We start from the raw sequence: 21,944 nt of genomic DNA, 5'->3' as shown, positions 1-21,944 counted from the left end.
ACAGTACAGAGCTCTATAGTGTGACCTCTCTACAGTACAGAGCTCTATAGTGTGACCTCTCTACAGTACAGAGCTCTATAGTGTGACCTCTCTACAGTACAGAGCTCTATAGTGTGACCTCTCTACAGTACAGAGCTCTATAGTGTGACCTCTCTACAGTACAGGGCTCTATAGTGTGACCGCTCTACAGTACAGGGCTCTATAGTGTGACCTCTCTACAGTACAGAGCTCTATAGTGTGACCTCTCTACAGTACAGAGCTCTATAGTGTGACCTCTCTACAGTACAGAGCTCTATAGTGTGACCGCTCTACAGTACAGGCTCTATAGTGTGACCTCTCTACAGTACAGAGCTCTATAGTGTGACCTCTCTACAGTACAGGGCTCTATAGTGTGACCTCTCTACAGTACAGAGCTCTATAGTGTGACCGCTCTACAGTACAGAGCTCTATAGTGTGACCTCTCTACAGTACAGAGCTCTATAGTGTGACCTCTCTACAGTACAGAGCTCTATAGTGTGACCTCTCTACAGTACAGAGCTCTATAGTGTGACCGCTCTACAGTACAGAGCTCTATAGTGTGACCTCTCTACAGACAGTACAGGGCTCTATAGTGTGACCTCTCTACAGTACAGGGCTCTATAGTGTGACCTCTCTACAGTACAGGGCTCTATAGTGTGACCGCTCTACAGTACAGAGCTCTATAGTGTGACCTCTCTACAGTACAGGCTCTATAGTGTGACCTCTCTACAGTACAGGGCTCTATAGTGTGACCTCTCTACAGTACAGAGCTCTATAGTGTGACCTCTCTACAGTACAGGGCTCTATAGTGTGACCGCTCTACAGTACAGAGCTCTATAGTGTGACCGCTCTACAGTACAGGGCTCTATAGTGTGACCTCTCTACAGTACAGGGCTCTATAGTGTGACCTCTCTACAGTACAGAGCTCTATAGTGTGACCTCTCTACAGTACAGAGCTCTATAGTGTGACCTCTCTACAGTACAGAGCTCTATAGTGTGACCGCTCTACAGTACAGGGCTCTATAGTGTGACCTCTCTACAGTACAGGGCTCTATAGTGTGACCTCTCTACAGTACAGGGCTCTATAGTGTGACCGCTCTACAGTACAGAGCTCTATAGTGTGACCTCTCTACAGTACAGAGCTCTATAGTGTGACCTCTCTACAGTACAGGGCTCTATAGTGTGACCTCTCTACAGTACAGAGCTCTATAGTGTGACCTCTCTACAGTACAGAGCTCTATAGTGTGACCGCTCTACAGTACAGAGCTCTATAGTGTGACCGCTCTACAGTACAGGGCTCTATAGTGTGACCTCTCTACAGTACAGTGCTCTATAGTGTGACCTCTCTACAGTACAGAGCTCTATAGTGTGAACTCTCTACAGTACAGAGCTCTATAGTGTGACCTCTCTACAGTACAGAGCTCTATAGTGTGAACTGTCTACAGTACAGATCTCTATAGTGTGACCGCTCTACAGTACAGAGCTCTATAGTGTGACCGTTCTACAGTACAGAGCTCTATAGTGTGACCGCTCTACAGTACAGGGCTCTATAGTGTGACCTCTACAGTACAGAGCTCTATAGTGTGACCTCTCTACAGTACAGAGCTCTATAGTGTGACCTCTCTACAGTACAGAGCTCTATAGTGTGACCGCTCTACAGTACAGATCTCTATAGTGTGACCGCTCTACAGTACAGGGCTCTATAGTGTGACCTCTACAGTACAGAGCTCTATAGTGTGACCTCTCTACAGTACAGAGCTCTATAGTGTGACCTCTCTACAGTACAGAGCTCTATAGTGTGACCTCTCTACAGTACAGAGCTCTATAGTGTGACCTCTCTACAGTACAGAGCTCTATAGTGTGACCTCTCTACAGTACAGAGCTCTATAGTGTGACCTCTCTACAGTACAGAGCTCTATAGTGTGACCTCTCTACAGTACAGGGCTCTATAGTGTGACCTCTCTACAGTACAGAGCTCTATAGTGTGACCGCTCTACAGTACAGGGCTCTATAGTGTGACCTCTCTACAGTACAGAGCTCTATAGTGTGACCTCTCTACAGTACAGAGCTCTATAGTGTGACCGCTCTACAGTACAGACCTCTATAGTGTGACCTCTCTACAGTACAGAGCTCTATAGCGTGACCGCTCTACAGTACAGATCTCTATAGTGTGACCTCTCTACAGTACAGTGCTCTATAGTGTGACCTCTCTACAGTACAGAGCTCTATAGTGTGACCTCTCTACAGTACAGAGCTCTATAGTGTGACCTCTCTACAGTACAGAGCTGTATAGTGTGACCTCTCTACAGTACAGGGCTCTATAGTGTGACCTCTCTACAGTACAGAGCTCTATAGTGTGACCGCTCTACAGCACAGAGCTCTATAGTGTGACCTCTCTACAGTACAGAGCTCTATAGTGTGACCTCTCTACAGTACAGAGCTCTATAGTGTGACCTCTCTACAGTACAGAGCTCTATAGTGTGACCTCTCTACAGTACAGGGCTCTATAGTGTGACCTCTCTACAGTACAGGGCTCTATAGTGTGACCTCTCTACAGTACAGAGCTGTATAGTGTGACCTCTCTACAGTACAGGGCTCTATAGTGTGACCTCTCTACAGTACAGAGCTCTATAGTGTGACCGCTCTACAGTACAGAGCTCTATAGTGTGACCTCTCTACAGTACAGAGCTCTATAGTGTGACCGCTCTACAGTACAGAGCTCTATAGTGTGACCTCTCTACAGTACAGAGCTCTATAGTGTGACCTCTCTACAGTACAGAGCTCTATAGTGTGACCTCTCTACAGTACAGAGCTCTATAGTGTGACCTCTCTACAGTACAGAGCTCTATAGTGTGACCTCTCTACAGTACAGGGCTCTATAGTGTGACCGCTCTACAGTACAGAGCTCTATAGTGTGACCGCTCTACAGTACAGAGCTCTATAGTGTGACCTCTCTACAGTACAGTGCTCTATAGTGTGACCTCTCTACAGTACAGTGCTCTATAGTGTATCCGCTCTACAGTACAGAGCTCTATATTGTGACCTCTCTACAGTACAGAGCTCTATAGTGTGAACTGTCTACAGTACAGAGCTCTATAGTGTGACCGTTCTACAGTACAGAGCTCTATAGTGTGACCGCTCTACAGTACAGGGCTCTATAGTGTGACCTCTACAGTACAGAGCTCTATAGTGTGACCTCTCTACAGTACAGAGCTCTATAGTGTGACCTCTCTACAGTACAGAGCTCTATAGTGTGACCTCTCTACAGTACAGGGCTCTATAGTGTGACCTCTCTACAGTACAGAGCTCTATAGTGTGACCTCTCTACAGTACAGACCTCTATAGTGTGACCTCTCTACAGTACAGACCTCTATAGTGTGACCTCTCTACAGTACAGAGCTCTATAGTGTGACCTCTCTACAGTACAGAGCTCTATAGTGTGACCTCTCTACAGTACAGACCTCTATAGTGTGACCTCTCTACAGTACAGAGCTCTATAGTGTGACCTCTCTACAGTACAGACCTCTATAGTGTGACCTCTCTACAGTACAGACCTCTATAGTGTGACCTCTCTACAGTACAGAGCTCTATAGTGTGACCTCTCTACAGTACAGGGCTCTATAGTGTGACCTCTCTACAGTACAGAGCTCTATAGTGTGACCTCTCTACAGTACAGAGCTCTATAGTGTGACCTCTCTACAGTACAGACCTCTATAGTGTGACCGCTCTACAGTACAGAGCTCTATAGTGTGACCGCTCTACAGTACAGAGCTCTATAGTGTGACCTCTCTACAGTACAGGGCTCTATAGTGTGACCTCTCTACAGTACAGAGCTCTATAGTGTGACCGCTCTACAGTACAGGGCTCTATAGTGTGACCTCTCTACAGTACAGGGCTCTATAGTGTGACCGCTCTACAGTACAGAGCTCTATATTGTGACCTCTCTACAGTACAGAGCTCTATAGTGTGAACTGTCTACAGTACAGAGCTCTATAGTGTGACCGTTCTACAGTACAGAGCTCTATAGTGTGACCGCTCTACAGTACAGAGCTCTATAGTGTGACCGCTCTACAGTACAGAGCTCTATAGTGTGACCTCTCTACAGTACAGTGCTCTATAGTGTGACCTCTCTACAGTACAGTGCTCTATAGTGTGACCGCTCTACAGTACAGAGCTCTATATTGTGACCTCTCTACAGTACAGAGCTCTATAGTGTGAACTGTCTACAGTACAGAGCTCTATAGTGTGACCTCTCTACAGTACAGAGCTCTATAGTGTGACCTCTCTACAGTACAGAGCTCTATAGTGTGACCTCTCTACAGTACAGACCTCTATAGTGTGACCTCTCTACAGTACAGAGCTCTATAGTGTGACCTCTCTACAGTACAGACCTCTATAGTGTGACCTCTCTACAGTACAGACCTCTATAGTGTGACCTCTCTACAGTACAGAGCTCTATAGTGTGACCTCTCTACAGTACAGGGCTCTATAGTGTGACCTCTCTACAGTACAGAGCTCTATAGTGTGACCTCTCTACAGTACAGAGCTCTATAGTGTGACCTCTCTACAGTACAGACTCTATAGTGTGACCGCTCTACAGTACAGAGCTCTATAGTGTGACCGCTCTACAGTACAGAGCTCTATAGTGTGACCTCTCTACAGTACAGGGCTCTATAGTGTGACCTCTCTACAGTACAGAGCTCTATAGTGTGACCGCTCTACAGTACAGGGCTCTATAGTGTGACCGCTCTACAGTACAGTGCTCTATAGTGTGACCTCTCTACAGTACAGTGCTCTATAGTGTGACCGCTCTACAGTACAGAGCTCTATATTGTGACCTCTCTACAGTACAGAGCTCTATAGTGTGACCGTTCTACAGTACAGAGCTCTATAGTGTGACCGCTCTACAGTACAGAGCTCTATAGTGTGACCGCTCTACAGTACAGAGCTCTATAGTGTGACCTCTCTACAGTACAGTGCTCTATAGTGTGACCTCTCTACAGTACAGTGCTCTATAGTGTGACCGCTCTACAGTACAGAGCTCTATATTGTGACCTCTCTACAGTACAGAGCTCTATAGTGTGAACTGTCTACAGTACAGAGCTCTATAGTGTGACCGTTCTACAGTACAGGGCTCTATAGTGTGACCGCTCTACAGTACAGAGCTCTATAGTGTGACCTCTCTACAGTACAGAGCTCTATAGTGTGACCTCTCTACAGTACAGGGCTCTATAGTGTGACCTCTCTACAGTACAGAGCTCTATAGTGTGACCTCTCTACAGTACAGAGCTCTATAGTGTGACCTCTCTACAGTACAGAGCTCTATAGTGTGACCTCTCTACAGTACAGGGCTCTATAGTGTGACCTCTCTACAGTACAGAGCTCTATAGTGTGACCTCTCTACAGTACAGAGCTCTATAGTGTGACCTCTCTACAGTACAGAGCCTCTATAGTGTGACCTCTCTACAGTACAGAGCTCTATAGTGTGACCTCTCTACAGTACAGACCTCTATAGTGTGACCTCTCTACAGTACAGACCTCTATAGTGTGACCTCTCTACAGTACAGAGCTCTATAGTGTGACCTCTCTACAGTACAGGGCTCTATAGTGTGACCTCTCTACAGTACAGGGCTCTATAGTGTGACCTCTCTACAGTACAGAGCTCTATAGTGTGACCTCTCTACAGTACAGAGCTCTATAGTGTGACCTCTCTACAGTACAGGGCTCTATAGTGTGACCTCTCTACAGTACAGAGCTCTATAGTGTGACCTCTCTACAGTACAGGGCTCTATAGTGTGACCTCTCTACAGTACAGAGCTCTATAGTGTGACCTCTCTACAGTACAGAGCTCTATAGTGTGACCTCTCTACAGTGTGACCTCTCTACAGTACAGAGCTCTATAGTGTGACCTCTCTACAGTACAGAGCTCTATAGTGTGACCGCTCTACAGTACAGAGCTCTATAGTGTGACCTCTCTACAGTACAGAGCTCTATAGTGTGACCTCTCTACAGTACAGAGCTCTATAGTGTGACCGCTCTACAGTACAGAGCTCTATAGTGTGACCGTTCTACAGTACAGGGCTCTATAGTGTGACCTCTCTACAGTACAGAGCTCTATAGTGTGACCGCTCTACAGTACAGAGCTCTATAGTGTGACCTCTCTACAGTACAGAGCTCTATAGTGTGACCTCTCTACAGTACAGAGCTCTATAGTGTGACCTCTCTACAGTACAGAGCTCTATAGTGTGACCTCTCTACAGTACAGAGCTCTATAGTGTGACCTCTCTACAGTACAGAGCTCTATAGTGTGACCTCTCTACAGTACAGAGCTCTATAGTGTGACCGCTCTACAGTACAGAGCTCTATAGTGTGACCTCTCTACAGTACAGAGCTCTATAGTGTGACCTCTCTACAGTACAGAGCTCTATATTGTGACCTCTCTACAGTACAGAGCTCTATAGTGTGAACTGTCTACAGTACAGAGCTCTATAGTGTGACCGTTCTACAGTACAGAGCTCTATAGTGTGACCGCTCTACAGTACAGAGCTCTATAGTGTGACCGCTCTACAGTACAGAGCTCTATAGTGTGACCTCTCTACAGTACAGTGCTCTATAGTGTGACCTCTCTACAGTACAGTGCTCTATAGTGTGACCGCTCTACAGTACAGAGCTCTATATTGTGACCTCTCTACAGTACAGAGCTCTATAGTGTGAACTGTCTACAGTACAGAGCTCTATAGTGTGACCTCTCTACAGTACAGAGCTCTATAGTGTGACCTCTCTACAGTACAGAGCTCTATAGTGTGACCTCTCTACAGTACAGACCTCTATAGTGTGACCTCTCTACAGTACAGAGCTCTATAGTGTGACCTCTCTACAGTACAGACCTCTATAGTGTGACCTCTCTACAGTACAGACCTCTATAGTGTGACCTCTCTACAGTACAGAGCTCTATAGTGTGACCTCTCTACAGTACAGGGCTCTATAGTGTGACCTCTCTACAGTACAGAGCTCTATAGTGTGACCTCTCTACAGTACAGAGCTCTATAGTGTGACCTCTCTACAGTACAGACCTCTATAGTGTGACCGCTCTACAGTACAGAGCTCTATAGTGTGACCGCTCTACAGTACAGAGCTCTATAGTGTGACCTCTCTACAGTACAGGGCTCTATAGTGTGACCTCTCTACAGTACAGAGCTCTATAGTGTGACCGCTCTACAGTACAGGGCTCTATAGTGTGACCGCTCTACAGTACAGTGCTCTATAGTGTGACCTCTCTACAGTACAGTGCTCTATAGTGTGACCGCTCTACAGTACAGAGCTCTATATTGTGACCTCTCTACAGTACAGAGCTCTATAGTGTGACCGTTCTACAGTACAGAGCTCTATAGTGTGACCGCTCTACAGTACAGAGCTCTATAGTGTGACCGCTCTACAGTACAGAGCTCTATAGTGTGACCTCTCTACAGTACAGTGCTCTATAGTGTGACCTCTCTACAGTACAGTGCTCTATAGTGTGACCGCTCTACAGTACAGAGCTCTATATTGTGACCTCTCTACAGTACAGAGCTCTATAGTGTGAACTGTCTACAGTACAGAGCTCTATAGTGTGACCGTTCTACAGTACAGGGCTCTATAGTGTGACCGCTCTACAGTACAGAGCTCTATAGTGTGACCTCTCTACAGTACAGAGCTCTATAGTGTGACCTCTCTACAGTACAGGGCTCTATAGTGTGACCTCTCTACAGTACAGAGCTCTATAGTGTGACCTCTCTACAGTACAGAGCTCTATAGTGTGACCTCTCTACAGTACAGAGCTCTATAGTGTGACCTCTCTACAGTACAGGGCTCTATAGTGTGACCTCTCTACAGTACAGAGCTCTATAGTGTGACCTCTCTACAGTACAGAGCTCTATAGTGTGACCTCTCTACAGTACAGACCTCTATAGTGTGACCTCTCTACAGTACAGAGCTCTATAGTGTGACCTCTCTACAGTACAGACCTCTATAGTGTGACCTCTCTACAGTACAGACCTCTATAGTGTGACCTCTCTACAGTACAGAGCTCTATAGTGTGACCTCTCTACAGTACAGGGCTCTATAGTGTGACCTCTCTACAGTACAGGGCTCTATAGTGTGACCTCTCTACAGTACAGAGCTCTATAGTGTGACCTCTCTACAGTACAGAGCTCTATAGTGTGACCTCTCTACAGTACAGGGCTCTATAGTGTGACCTCTCTACAGTACAGAGCTCTATAGTGTGACCTCTCTACAGTACAGGGCTCTATAGTGTGACCTCTCTACAGTACAGAGCTCTATAGTGTGACCTCTCTACAGTACAGAGCTCTATAGTGTGACCTCTCTACAGTGTGACCTCTCTACAGTACAGAGCTCTATAGTGTGACCTCTCTACAGTACAGAGCTCTATAGTGTGACCGCTCTACAGTACAGAGCTCTATAGTGTGACCTCTCTACAGTACAGAGCTCTATAGTGTGACCTCTCTACAGTACAGAGCTCTATAGTGTGACCGCTCTACAGTACAGAGCTCTATAGTGTGACCGTTCTACAGTACAGGGCTCTATAGTGTGACCTCTCTACAGTACAGAGCTCTATAGTGTGACCGCTCTACAGTACAGAGCTCTATAGTGTGACCTCTCTACAGTACAGAGCTCTATAGTGTGACCTCTCTACAGTACAGAGCTCTATAGTGTGACCTCTCTACAGTACAGAGCTCTATAGTGTGACCTCTCTACAGTACAGAGCTCTATAGTGTGACCTCTCTACAGTACAGAGCTCTATAGTGTGACCTCTCTACAGTACAGAGCTCTATAGTGTGACCGCTCTACAGTACAGAGCTCTATAGTGTGACCTCTCTACAGTACAGAGCTCTATAGTGTGACCTCTCTACAGTACAGAGCTCTATAGTGTGACCTCTCTACAGTACAGAGCTCTATAGTGTGACCGCTCTACAGTACAGAGCTCTATAGTGTGACCGTTCTACAGTACAGGGCTCTATAGTGTGACCTCTCTACAGTACAGAGCTCTATAGTGTGACCGCTCTACAGTACAGGGCTCTATAGTGTGACCTCTCTACAGTACAGAGCTCTATAGTGTGACCTCTCTACAGTACAGAGCTCTATAGTGTGACCTCTCTACAGTACAGAGCTCTATAGTGTGACCTCTCTACAGTACAGAGCTCTATAGTGTGACCGCTCTACAGTACAGAGCTCTATAGTGTGACCGCTCTACAGTACAGAGCTCTATAGTGTGACCTCTCTACAGTACAGGGCTCTATAGTGTGACCTCTCTACAGTACAGGGCTCTATAGTGTGACCTCTCTACAGTACAGAGCTCTATAGTGTGACCGCTCTACAGTACAGGGCTCTATAGTGTGACCTCTCTACAGTACAGAGCTCTATAGTGTGACCGCTCTACAGTACAGGGCTCTATAGTGTGACCTCTCTACAGTACAGAGCTCTATAGTGTGACCGCTCTACAGTACAGGGCTCTATAGTGTGACCTCTCTACAGTACAGAGCTCTATAGTGTGACCTCTCTACAGTACAGAGCTCTATAGTGTGACCTCTCTACAGTACAGAGCTCTATAGTGTGACCTCTCTACAGTACAGGGCTCTATAGTGTGACCTCTCTACAGTACAGAGCTCTATAGTGTGACCTCTCTACAGTACAGAGCTCTATAGTGTGACCTCTCTACAGTACAGAGCTCTATAGTGTGACCGCTCTACAGTACAGGGCTCTATAGTGTGACCTCTCTACAGTACAGGGCTCTATAGTGTGACCTCTCTACAGTACAGGGCTCTATAGTGTGACCGCTCTACAGTACAGGGCTCTATAGTGTGACCTCTCTACAGTACAGGGCTCTATAGTGTGACCTCTCTACAGTACAGGGCTCTATAGTGTGACCTCTCTACAGTACAGAGCTCTATAGTGTGACCTCTCTACAGTACAGAGCTCTATAGTGTGACCTCTCTACAGTACAGGGCTCTATAGTGTGACCTCTCTACAGTACAGAGCTCTATAGTGTGACCTCTCTACAGTACAGAGCTCTATAGTGTGACCGCTCTACAGTACAGAGCTCTATAGTGTGACCTCTCTACAGTACAGGGCTCTATAGTGTGACCTCTCTACAGTACAGAGCTCTATAGTGTGACCGCTCTACAGTACAGGGCTCTATAGTGTGACCTCTCTACAGTACAGAGCTCTATAGTGCGACCTCTCTACAGTACAGAACTCTATAGTGTGACCTCTCTACAGTACAGAGCTCTATAGTGTGACCTCTCTACAGTACAGAGCTCTATAGTGTGACCGCTCTACAGTACAGGGCTCTATAGTGTGACCTCTCTACAGTACAGGGCTCTATAGTGTGACCTCTCTACAGTACAGAGCTCTATAGTGTGACCTCTCTACAGTACAGAGCTCTATAGTGTGACCTCTCTACAGTACAGAGCTCTATAGTGTGACCTCTCTACAGTACAGAGCTCTATAGTGTGACCGCTCTTACTGTAGAGAATCCCTGTGTGTGGTGATGCGGATTCTTTCCTGTACATGTAGAGGGTCGGTGCTTGTTCTCTGGTCTCGCCGCTCTCTGCAGTGATGGGGTGATGGGGTGGTCGTGGTGTGGGCTTGATGTTGCCCGTTCCTGCTGAGTGGATCTGGTGTCGGTGGTCTTTATGTGGTGGTCTCTCTTTTTCAGAAATCAGAGGAACATCCAGCGGAACGCAGGCTTTAGTAAAATGTAACTTACGTCTTTATTTTTCACAAATTGCACAGCGCAGGTGGGATCCGCAGAAACGGTGTTCATGATATTCATTCATCCAGCATGTATCGACAGAACGGTGGTAAAGTGTTCTTCATGGATGGTGAAAGAAGGGTCGGATCCCTCTGTAGCCTGTCTGGATTCCCATCATGCAGCCGGTCCCAGATTACATTATCGCACATATGAGGCAGACGCCTGTGCATGACCCAATGCTATAATATATAGAAAACATGAAAAACAGAATATATTCATTTTGCAAGAAAGAAATAAAAACAAAATCTGCATGAATAATTCAATGGTAGTGGACAGTCACGTCCTGGCGTATATTCATACCATGCGGAGTGCGAGTAATGTAAATATCCTAAAGGACCCTCTGTTCACAGCTTTGCGCTGGAAGGCTCCCCCTCTGGCCATTTGCTGAACTTTTTCTATGTCTCTAAATTTAAGACCAGAAGTATTACCACTATGCCACAAAGTAAAGTGTCTAGAAACCGCTGAAGATCCGCACAAGTGTGTTTAGCCTATATCTGAGATATGGCGTCTTATGCGGTTCTTCAGCCGTCCGACCGTGCAGCCCACATACTGTTTCTGACATAAAGTAACAAATACATAACACCCTCACGAGTGCAGTTACGGTCTCTATGAATTTTGTCTGTTTTTCAGCGTCCCCTCCATGGCCCTGATAGAAGGCGTTGGTGATGAGGTTACCGTTCTCTGTGCTTTTCTGCTCCTGATTTCGCTGATTGCCTTGGCTTGGATTTCTACCCACACTTCTGAGAGGGGATCCGCTTCATGGTGGTCTCAGGCTTCTGCAGAACTTGGAACCGAGCCACAATCGAGACCATTCGTGACTGATACCAACCGGGCCCCTGGCAGTGGTGAACCTGAGGGCCCCACGCCGAGCCCTGCTGAGGATGATGTGGGCTCTTCTGCTAATTCGGATGCCTTATCTAGTGAACAGGGACCCTCCATTCCTTGTGACTCTCCCACTGTCCGACATAGAGGACCCCTGACGCAGGGCATCTCCGCAGGGACGCAGGGCATCTCCGCAGGGACGCAGGGCATCTCCGCAGGGACGCAGGGCACTATAACTCTGCGATTAAAATTCTTGAATGAAACTGAGCGGGTGGTGTCTGTTCAGCCCACAGACTCTGTCCTGCACATCAAGAGGTAAGCAGGTGGGAGCACGGTAATGCCGGTGTGGGGGTCCGCCGGGCTACACTTCTTGTGCCTTGTAACATTCACTGGCTGTTTCCTGGGTGCCCCCGGGTAATGGCTATTCTGGTCAGGGGGTCTGTGTGTAGCTCTTACATGGGGGGACGTCTCGTCTCCATGCCGATCACTTCACAGGGGGGCAGCATTGGACTGGTTGTTATCCAGTTCAGGCCTTTGGGGCAGTTTCATTATCAAGGGGGGGTCCGCACAGGTTATCACATGTCATCAGCTAATAGTGGGGTTATTGGTTTCCATGACACGACCCGTTTCTGTGGAGTCATCAGTGTGGAGCGCTGTCTGTCCTATTAATGGGACTTTCTCAGCACAGAATGACTGTTCAAACCAAGCAGATGCGGCAACTTTCCAGTGCACCGTCCCAGCCTGCTTGTTTTCCCTCCATCTCCACCTCCTCTTCTTTTATAGATGGTTGTGGCTTCATAGAATCAGAGAAGGGCGGAGGTAGGTAAGAAGGGGTACATAGAAGTCTGACCACGCCATGATGCACCGAGCGCCTGGACTTGGTTTGAACAGTCATTCTATGCTGACAGAGGCCCGCTAAAGTATTCTTATCGGCTGACTAATAATCTAGTGGCAGCTCACCATCATAATACAGCGCAGGTGGTGATCCTCGCTGGTCTTCATTGTGGAGAGCCTCCGTCCCATTGTAGCCTCTGCCACCTTTCCTGTTTGTAGCCTCTGCCGCCTGTCCTGTTGTAGCCTCGCTCCCCGTCTCCTGTCCTGTTGTAGCCTCACTCCCTCTGCCTGTCCTGTTGTAGCCTCACTTCCTCTGCCTGTCCTGTTGTAGCTTCACTCTTTATCGCCTGTCCTGTTGTAGCCTCACTCCCTCTGCCTGTCCGGTTGTAGCCTCACTCCCTCTGCCTGTCCGGTTGTAGCCTCACTCCCTCTGCCTGTCTGGTTGTAGCCTCACTCCCTCTGCCTGTCTGGTTGTAGCCTCACTCCCTCTGCCTGTCCTGTTGTAGCCTCACTCCCTCTGCCTGTCCTGTTGTAGCCTCACTCCCTCTGCCTGTCCGGTTGTGGCCTCACTCCCTCTGCCTGTCCGGTTGTGGCCTTGGTTTCTGATTCCTGTCCTGTTGTAGCATCACTCCCTCTGCCTGTCCTGTTGTGGCCTCACTCCCTCTGCCTGTCCGGTTGTAGCCTTGTTTTCTGATTCCTGTCCTGTTGTGGCCTCACTCCCTCTTCCTGTCCTGTTGTGGCCTTGGTTTCTGATTCCTGTACTGTTGTAGCCTCACTCCCTCTGCCTGTCCTGTTGTGGCCTTGGTTTCTGATTCCTGTCCTGTTGTAGCCTCACTCCCTCTGCCTGTCCTGTTGTGGCCTTGGTTTCTGATTCCTGTCCTGTTGTAGCCTCACTCCCTCTGCCTGTCCTGCTGTGGCCTCACTCCCTCTGCCTGTCCGGTTGTGGCCTTGGTTTCTGATTCCTGTCCTGTTGTAGCCTCACTCCCTCTGCCTGTCCTGTTGTGGCCTCACTCCCTCTGCCTGTCCGGTTGTAGCCTTGTTTTCTGATTCCTGTCCTGTTGTAGCCTCACTCCCTCTGCCTGTCCTGTTGTGGCCTCACTCCCTCTTCCTGTCCTGTTGTGGCCTTGGTTTCTGATTCCTGTCCTGTTGTAGCCTCACTCCCTCTGCCTGTCCTGTTGTGGCCTTGGTTTCTGATTCCTGTCCGGTTGTAGCCTCACTCCCTCTGCCTGTCCGGTTGTAGCCTCACTCCCTCTGCCTGTCCGGTTGCAGCCTCACTCTCTCTGCCTGCCCGGTTGTAGCCTCACTCCCTTTGCCTGTCCTGTTGTAGCCTCACTCCCTCTGCCTGTCCGGTTGTAGCCTCACTTCCTCTGCCTGTCTGCTTGTAGCCTCACTTCCTCTGCCTGTCTGCTTGTAGCCTCACTTCCTCTGCCTGTCCGGTTGTAGCCTCACTTCCTCTGCCTGTCCTGTTGTGGCCTTGGTTTCTGATTCCTGTCCTGTTGTAGCCTCACTCCCTCTGCCTGTCCTGTTGTGGCCTTGGTTTCTGATTCCTGTCCTGTTGTAGCCTCACTCCCTCTGCCTGTCCTGTTGTGGCCTTGGTTTCTGATTCCTGTCCTGTTGTAGCCTCACTCCCTCTGCCTGTCCTGTTGTGGCCTTGGTTTCTGATTCCTGTCCTGTTGTAGCCTCACTCCCTCTGCCTGTCCTGCTGTGGCCTCACTCCCTCTGCCTGTCCGGTTGTGGCCTTGGTTTCTGATTCCTGTCCTGTTGTAGCCTCACTCCCTCTGCCTGTCCTGTTGTGGCCTCACTCCCTCTGCCTGTCCGGTTGTAGCCTTGTTTTCTGATTCCTGTCCTGTTGTAGCCTCACTCCCTCTGCCTGTCCTGTTGTGGCCTCACTCCCTCTTCCTGTCCTGTTGTGGCCTTGGTTTCTGATTCCTGTCCTGTTGTAGCCTCACTCCCTCTGCCTGTCCTGTTGTGGCCTTGGTTTCTGATTCCTGTCCGGTTGTAGCCTCACTCCCTCTGCCTGTCCGGTTGTAGCCTCACTCCCTCTGCCTGTCCGGTTGTAGCCTCACTCTCTCTGCCTGCCCGGTTGTAGCCTCACTCCCTTTGCCTGTCCTGTTGTAGCCTCACTCCCTCTGCCTGTCCGGTTGTAGCCTCACTTCCTCTGCCTGTCTGCTTGTAGCCTCACTTCCTCTGCCTGTCTGCTTGTAGCCTCACTTCCTCTGCCTGTCCGGTTGTAGCCTCACTTCCTCTGCCTGTCTGCTTGTAGCCTCACTTCCTCTGCCTGTCCGGTTGTAGCCTCACTTCCTCTGCCTGTCTGGTTGTAGCCTCACTCCCTCTGCCTGTCTGGTTGTAGCCTCACTCCCTCTGCCTGTCTGGTTGTAGCCTCACTCCCTCTGCCTGTCTGGTTGTAGCCTCACTCCCTCTGCCTGTCTGGTTGTAGCCTCACTCCCTCTGCCTGTCTGGTTGTAGCCTCACTCTCTCTGCCTGTCCGGTTGTAGCCTCACTCTCTCTGCCTGTCCGGTTGTAGCCTCACTCCCTCTGCCTGTCCGGTTGTAGCCTCACTCCCTCTGCCTGTCCGGTTGTAGCCTCACTCTCTCTGCCTGCCCGGTTGTAGCCTCACTCCCTTTGCCTGTCCTGTTGTAGCCTCACTTCCTCTGCCTGTCTGCTTGTAGCCTCACTTCCTCTGCCTGTCTGCTTGTAGCCTCACTTCCTCTGCCTGTCCGGTTGTAGCCTCACTTCCTCTACCTGTCTGCTTGTAGCCTCACTTCCTCTGCCTGTCCGGTTGTAGCCTCACTTCCTCTGCCTGTCCGGTTGTAGCCTCACTCCCTCTGCCTGTCTGGTTGTAGCCTCACTCCCTCTGCCTGTCTGGTTGTAGCCTCACTCCCTCTGCCTGTCTGGTTGTAGCCTCACTCCCTCTGCCTGTCTGGTTGTAGCCTCACTCCCTCTGCCTGTCTGGTTGTAGCCTCACTCCCTCTGCCTGTCTGGTTGTAGCCTCACTCCCTCTGCCTGTCTGGTTGTAGCCTCACTCCCTCTGCCTGTCCGGTTGTAGCCTCACTCCCTCTGCCTGTCCGGTTGTAGCCTCACTCCCTCTGCCTGTCCGGTTGTAGCCTCACTCCCTCTGCCTGTCCGGTTGTAGCCTCACTCCCTCTGCCTGTCCGGTTGTAGCCTCACTCCCTCTGCCTGTCCGGTTGTAGCCTCACTCCCTCTGCCTGTCCGGTTGTAGCCTCACTCCCTCTGCCTGTCCGGTTGTAGCCTCACTCCCTCTGCCTGCCCGGTTGTAGCCTCACTCCCTTTGCCTGTCCTGTTGTAGCCTCACTCCCTCTGCCTGTCCTGTTGTAGCCTCACTCCCTCTGCCTGTCCTGTTGTGGCCTTGTTTTCTGATTCCTGTCCGGTTGTAGCCTCACTCCCTCTTCCTGTCCTGTTGTGGCCTTGGTTTCTGATTCCTGTCCTGTTGTAGCCTCACTCCCTCTGCCTGTCTGGTTGTAGCCTCACTCCCTCTGCCTGTCTGGTTGTAGCCTCACTCCCTCTGCCTGTCCGGTGGTAGCCTCGTTTTCTGATTCATGTCCTGTTGTAGCCTCACTCCCTCTGCCTGTCCTGTTGTGGCCTTGTTTTCTGATTCCTGTCCTGTTGTAGCCTCACTCCCTCTGCCTGTCCTGTTGTAGCCTTGGTTTCTGATTCCTGTCCTGTTGTAGCCTCACTCCCTCTGCCTGTCCTGTTGTGGCCTTGGTTTCTGATTCCTGTCCTGTTGTAGCCTCACTCCCTCTGCCTGTCCTGTTGTGGCCTTGGTTTCTGATTCCTGTCCTGTTGTAGCCTCACTCCCTCTGCCTGTCTGGTTGTAGCCTCACTCCCTCTGCCTGTCCTGTTGTGGCCTTGGTTTCTGATTCCTGTCCTGTTGTAGCCTCACTCCCTCTGCCTGTCTGCTTGTAGCCTCACTTCCTCTGCCTGTCTGCTTGTAGCCTCACTTCCTCTGCCTGTCTGCTTGTAGCCTCACTTCCTCTGCCTGTCCGGTTGTAGCCTCACTTCCTCTGCCTGTCTGCTTGTAGCCTCACTTCCTCTGCCTGTCCGGTTGTAGCCTCACTTCCTCTGCCTGTCCGGTTGTAGCCTCACTCCCTCTGCCTGTCTGGTTGTAGCCTCACTCCCTCTGCCTGTCCTGTTGTGGCCTTGGTTTCTGATTCCTGTCCTGTTGTAGCCTCACTCCCTCTGCCTGTCTGGTTGTAGCCTCACTCCCTCTGCCTGTCCTGTTGTAGCCTCACTCCCTCTGCCTGTCCTGTTGTAGCCTCACTCCCTCTGCCTGTCCTGTTGTAGCCTCACTCCCTCTGCCTGTCCTGTTGTAGCCTCACTCCCTCTGCCTGTCCTGTTGTAGCCTCACTCCCTCTGCCTGTCCTGTTGTAGCCTCACTCCCTCTGCCTGTCCTGTTGTAGCCTCACTCCCTCTGCCTGTCCTGTTGTAGCCTCACTCCCTCTGCCTGTCTGGTTGTAGCCTCACTCCCTCTGCCTGTCTGGTTGTAGCCTCACTCCCTCTGCCTGTCTGGTTGTAGCCTCACTCCCTCTGCCTGTCCTGTTGTAGCCTCACTCCCTCTGCCTGTCCTGTTGTGGCCTTGGTTTCTGATTCCTGTCCTGTTGTAGCCTCACTCCCTCTGCCTGTCCTGTTGTGGCCTTGGTTTCTGATTCCTGTCCTGTTGTAGCCTCGCTCCCCACCGCCTGTGCCATTGTAGCCTTAATCTCCTCTGACACCTTTATAACTTGCCCTTCTTGTTTCTTGATTCTAGGAGCCAGTTTCCAGGCCAGGAGCCGCGCGTCCGCCTAATTTATCAGGGGCAGCTCCTTCGGGATGATTCTCAGACTGTGGCGTCGCTGCAGCTTGCTGATGGTTGCGTGCTGCACTGTCATCTTTCCCAGCATGCTGCAGCCTTCAGCCCTGGTGGGGATGAGCTGTCTCAGGACTCTGTGAACATCGGCAGCCTCATGGTCCCATTATTCCTGCTCCTCCTAGGCATCCTATGGTATTGCCTGTTCCAGTACCCGCATGTGTTTAATGGCACGGCCGTCGTCTGTTTGGGCGCCATGACTCTGTTTGTATTAGTCCTTGTGTTCTCCTCTTACCGTAGATAATCCTGCCACCACCACATGTGGCCTGTAAGCTGGGAAACCGTCCCACACATCTGCCTCTCGGGAAGATGACAACCACAAATGGACCATCGGTGGTGCCCTGTAATCCACATTGTTGTGGATTAGCCGATGTTCAGGCTTCTGTGTTCCTTGGGGTGTGAGGACTATTTTTAGGGATGGCAGTGGCGCCATCAGATGTCATAAAGCCCATGGTCAGCGTCATAGCTGGAGGACGCAGACTACCTGTCATCGCTGTCTCTAACCTGCACATAGGGCAGCTCTCAGGTTTATTCTCAGTTTACCATGAAGCGGATGGGTGGCCATGTCGTTTTTACCAATTCATCGGTACTCTTACGTCCACAAGTTGGGTACAATGGCCAGACCGCTTCTGTGATTCTCATGGCTGGGGGGCTTGTATCTCTGATGTGTGGCTGATAATACACAGATGTAACAGAGCTGACTGTGTCCTGTTATAATTAGTAACGAGTGCTAATGTACCCGGATGACCCTGTGGTCATATCATGGTCTGATACTACTCAAACATACATCTCATGTGGCCGGGATCCTCATGGGTCCTCAGTGCCTGGCAGCGTGGCATGTACCCCCACCCTCCACATAAGAAAATTGTGGCATGTACTCCCCTCCACTCCATAGAAGCAGGGTATATACCCCCTCCACCCCTAAAAGCTGCTGCACATGCACGGGTGGATTACGTCCTGACGCTGAAAAGTGTCAGCGTAAAGACTTTTTGTAGATGGAGTTCTGTATGATCTGCACTACCGCCCCATTCCTAATGATAAAGGCAACATTCCCAGTGTCTCCTATGTGATGTGCATACAGCAGACCCAGCCTCTCCTATGTGATGTATATACAGCAATCTTAGTGTCTCCTATGTGATGTGTATATACAGCAGTCTTAAGGGGGCTTTACACGCTACGATATCGTTAATGTTTTATCGTCTGGGTCACTGTGTTTGTGACGCATATCCGGCGTCATTAACGATATCGCAGCATGTGAAACTTATGTGCGACCTAAAATGATCGCAAAAGCGGGCAAAATCGTTTGCTGCGGAGAGGTCGTTCTAAAACAAAAAATCGTTTACCTCTCATTAGCGATGTTGTTCCTCGCTCCTGTGGCAGCACACATCGCTGTGTATGACACCGCAGGCGCGAGGAACATCTCCTTACCTGCCTCCACCGCCAATACGGAAGGAAGGAGGTGGGCGGGATGTTTACGTCCCGCTCATCTCCACCCCTCCACTTCTATTGGACGCCTGCCGTGTGACCTCGCTGTGACGCCGCACAACCCGCCCCCTTAGAAAGGAAGTGGATCGCTGGCCAGAGCGACTTCACAGGGCAGGTAAGCCGTGTGACAGGGGTGCGTGATTTTGTGCGCGACGGGCAGCCATATGCCTGTGTCGCACAAGCGATGGGGGCGGGTACGCTCGCTAGCGATATCGGTATCTATTGCTATCGTGTAAAGCCCCCTTTAGTGTCTCCTATGTGATGTATATACAGCAGTCTCAGTGTCTGCTATGTGATGTATATACAGCAGTCTCAGTGTCTCCTATGCAATGTATACACAGCAGTTTGATGTCTTCTATGTGATTTGTATATACACAAATCTCTCCTATGTGGTGTATATAAAGCAGGCTAGTTGTCTCCTATGTGATGTGTATACAGCAGCCTTAGTGGCATGTAAAAGTTTGGGCACACGTGGTCAAAATTACTGTTATTGTGAGCAGTTAAAGGGAATTAGTCAGCAGGGTTTTGCTACCTCATCTAAGAGCAGCATGATGTAAGCAAAGAGATTCTGAATCTAACGATGTGTCGCTTAGATTAGTGGCTGCAGCCGCTCTGACATACCCAGGCCCAGCCCAGACCCAGCCCATACAGCTGTCCCGCACGCCAGGCTCTCCATGTATATTTCCATAGACAGAAGATGCTAATTACAGAGGGGAACAGAGTCAGACTACAGCTCATGGGCTGCTCAGAGCTACTAATGATAAAGATGAGAGGCTTAACCCATAACGGCAGCCTTACTACTTAAACCGTCGGAAAAGCAGGATACTTAAAGCGTCGGAACAGAATAAGACGTCATGCTGAAAAAAAACTGTAGCACCCCACCCAGCAATGGAAAATCTCGGGGGTTTCAGAGGTAGCTGAGACCCCCCAGATTATGAATCGGGGTGTTTGGTTTTTTTTTGTGCCCAATAATGTGATCGCCGGTATACACCGTACACCGCCGATCACATTAAAAAAAAAGAAATGGCAGGTAAAATGTATTTCTTTCTCATCTGACGTGATCTGTACAGGTGCTAGAGGTGGGGAGACAGAAGGCGCAAATAGGGTCTTACCCGGTATGACTGGAGATGACAGAAATAAGAGTACACTCACCTGATCTGGTTGTGCCAGTCACAACTCCTGAGATCGCATGTGAGTGTCAGATTGGTTTGAAAGCAGCGGCCCCGTGGCTAGCAAATATCAAATATATAGAAATAGGAAAACGGGTTTTAGCCGCGCTGAAAAACCACTGGTACAGGATTAATGAAGAGGTTTCTTTTTTATTTCAGCATTTCCAACGCGTTTCAGAGACTGGAACCGTCTCCTTCCTCAGGGAAAAAAGAAATCATGCAGCTGTCTAACAGTCAAATGTTATAAAGGAGGATGAAGACTGCCACGTTGACAGCCATGACGTCATCCACCCCCTCTGTTGCAGGGCAATGACTCATAGACACGTGGAGAACATACAGGAAAAAATCACAATCAAATACATCGAATTATTGTAAAACACAAATAACTGCATGAGATAAAAATAAAAATTATTTAAAAGTTGTTAAAAAAAGTTTTTTGTGGTCCATTTGTGACATATAAAGTTTTAGATTTGCAGGTATAATTTATAAAAAAAGGGACTAAAAAGAGAATGGAGAGGTGCGAACCTGTGAACAGTTACTAGTATGCGGGGGATTAGCCACCGTACCATTCCTCCAAATACATCTAGTGAACTTGGTAGAAATGGGGATGGGATGTCAGAAAGTGACTCAGAAGGATCAGTTAATAAAGGCAATCGCCCTCCAAGAGACGTGAAAATTTAATAAATATTTGTATATATATAAAATATAGATCTGTGTAAGTGGATGTACATGATAAATATTAAATCCATTAACCGTATCAAGTTTTACTGTTTAGAAAAATAAATTATCAAATGAAAAATTTGGGTGAATCAAAGAGGGGCTGGTGTGGGATAACTGAACGTAAGGTGAAAAAGAACCGCATCTATGAAAGAAGGAAGCGAGTGCCAGTGGGGACGGGGTGAAATAAGTTCAGACCGTGGGAAAAAAACAGACTGCGCAAGCGCATAGGGAAAGTAAAACCCTGCTGGGGTGACGAAAGTTCAGACCGCAAGGAAATGTGCTCAGTGGCATAGAGTAATGAGTGAATACACAAGTGAAAGTGCACTGTGCAGGGCTGAAGGGTGATCGAAACTAGTGATTATACTGATAAGAATATCAGGATGACTAATGGGTGCCTGGAAAAACAAGGGGAGAGAAATAAAGCTGGTGTCACACTAAACGACAGCGACAACGACGTCGCTGTTACGTCACCATTTTCGGTGACGTAACAGCGACCTTGTAAGTCGCTGTTATGATCGCTGCTTAGCTGTCAAACAGCAGAAGCAGCGATCATAACGTCGCTGTGCTACATGTTCAGAGAGCAGGGAGCCGCGCTTAGCGCTGGCTCCTTGCTCTCCTGCAGCACACATCGGGTTAATTAACCCGATGTGTGCTGCAGCTACATGTCACAGTTCAGAGAGCAGGGAGCCGCGCTTAGCGCTGGCTCCTTGCTCTCCTGCAGCACACATCGGGTTAATTACCCGATGCATACTGCAAACACATGTCACAGTGCAGGAGCCGGCGCTGGCAGCAAGAGCGGAGGCTGGTAACCAGCGTAAACATCGGGTAACTAGGGAAAGGTCTTCCCTTGGTTACCCGATGTTTACGCTGGTTACAGCTTACCGCAGCTGCCAGTGCCGGCTCCTGCTCGCTTCATTTCGTCGCTCTCTCGCTGTCACACACAGCGATGTGTGTGTCACAGCGGGAGAGTGACGACCAAAAAATGAAGCTGGACATTCAGCAACGACCGGCGACCTCACAGCAGGGGCCAGGTCGTTGCTGGATGTCACACACAGCGACAGCGACGGGACGTCGCTGCAACGTCACAGAAAATGGTGACGTAGCAGCGACGTCGTTGTCGTCGTCGTTATGTGTGACACCAGCTTAACTTGTGGATTTAAAACCACTTTAAGTAGGGCTATTAAGCTGAGATAACAACAAAACAAATGTGTACCATGCGGAG

At 49.3% G+C, this 21,944-nt stretch overlaps 2 protein-coding genes across 8 annotated transcripts in view; both read left to right on the top strand.

Annotated features, from left to right (window-relative positions):
* Positions 1 to 21,944, top strand: part of LOC142243730 (uncharacterized) — a 1,240,762-nt gene that overhangs the window by 623,253 nt on the left and 595,565 nt on the right. The window lies entirely within an intron of this gene.
* TMUB1 (transmembrane and ubiquitin like domain containing 1) lies at positions 11,460 to 20,416 on the top strand. Of its 2 annotated transcripts, XM_075315923.1 has the most exons (3): positions 11,460 to 11,965; positions 17,250 to 17,483; positions 20,162 to 20,416. In XM_075315923.1, exons 1-3 carry the CDS (start codon positions 11,469 to 11,471, stop codon positions 20,247 to 20,249), a joined length of 819 nt encoding a protein of 272 aa, XP_075172038.1. In that variant the 5' UTR covers positions 11,460 to 11,468; the 3' UTR covers positions 20,250 to 20,416. The 2 variants fall into 2 exon arrangements, with proteins under 2 accessions (XP_075172038.1, XP_075172037.1); XM_075315922.1 differs by lacking the exon at positions 20,162 to 20,416 and having other exon boundaries at positions 17,250 to 18,044.

Source organism: Anomaloglossus baeobatrachus, chromosome 6, assembly GCF_048569485.1.
Source record: "Anomaloglossus baeobatrachus isolate aAnoBae1 chromosome 6, aAnoBae1.hap1, whole genome shotgun sequence".
Taxonomy (NCBI): domain Eukaryota; kingdom Metazoa; phylum Chordata; class Amphibia; order Anura; family Aromobatidae; genus Anomaloglossus; species Anomaloglossus baeobatrachus.
This window is presented reverse-complemented; position numbering and strand designations above follow the sequence as displayed.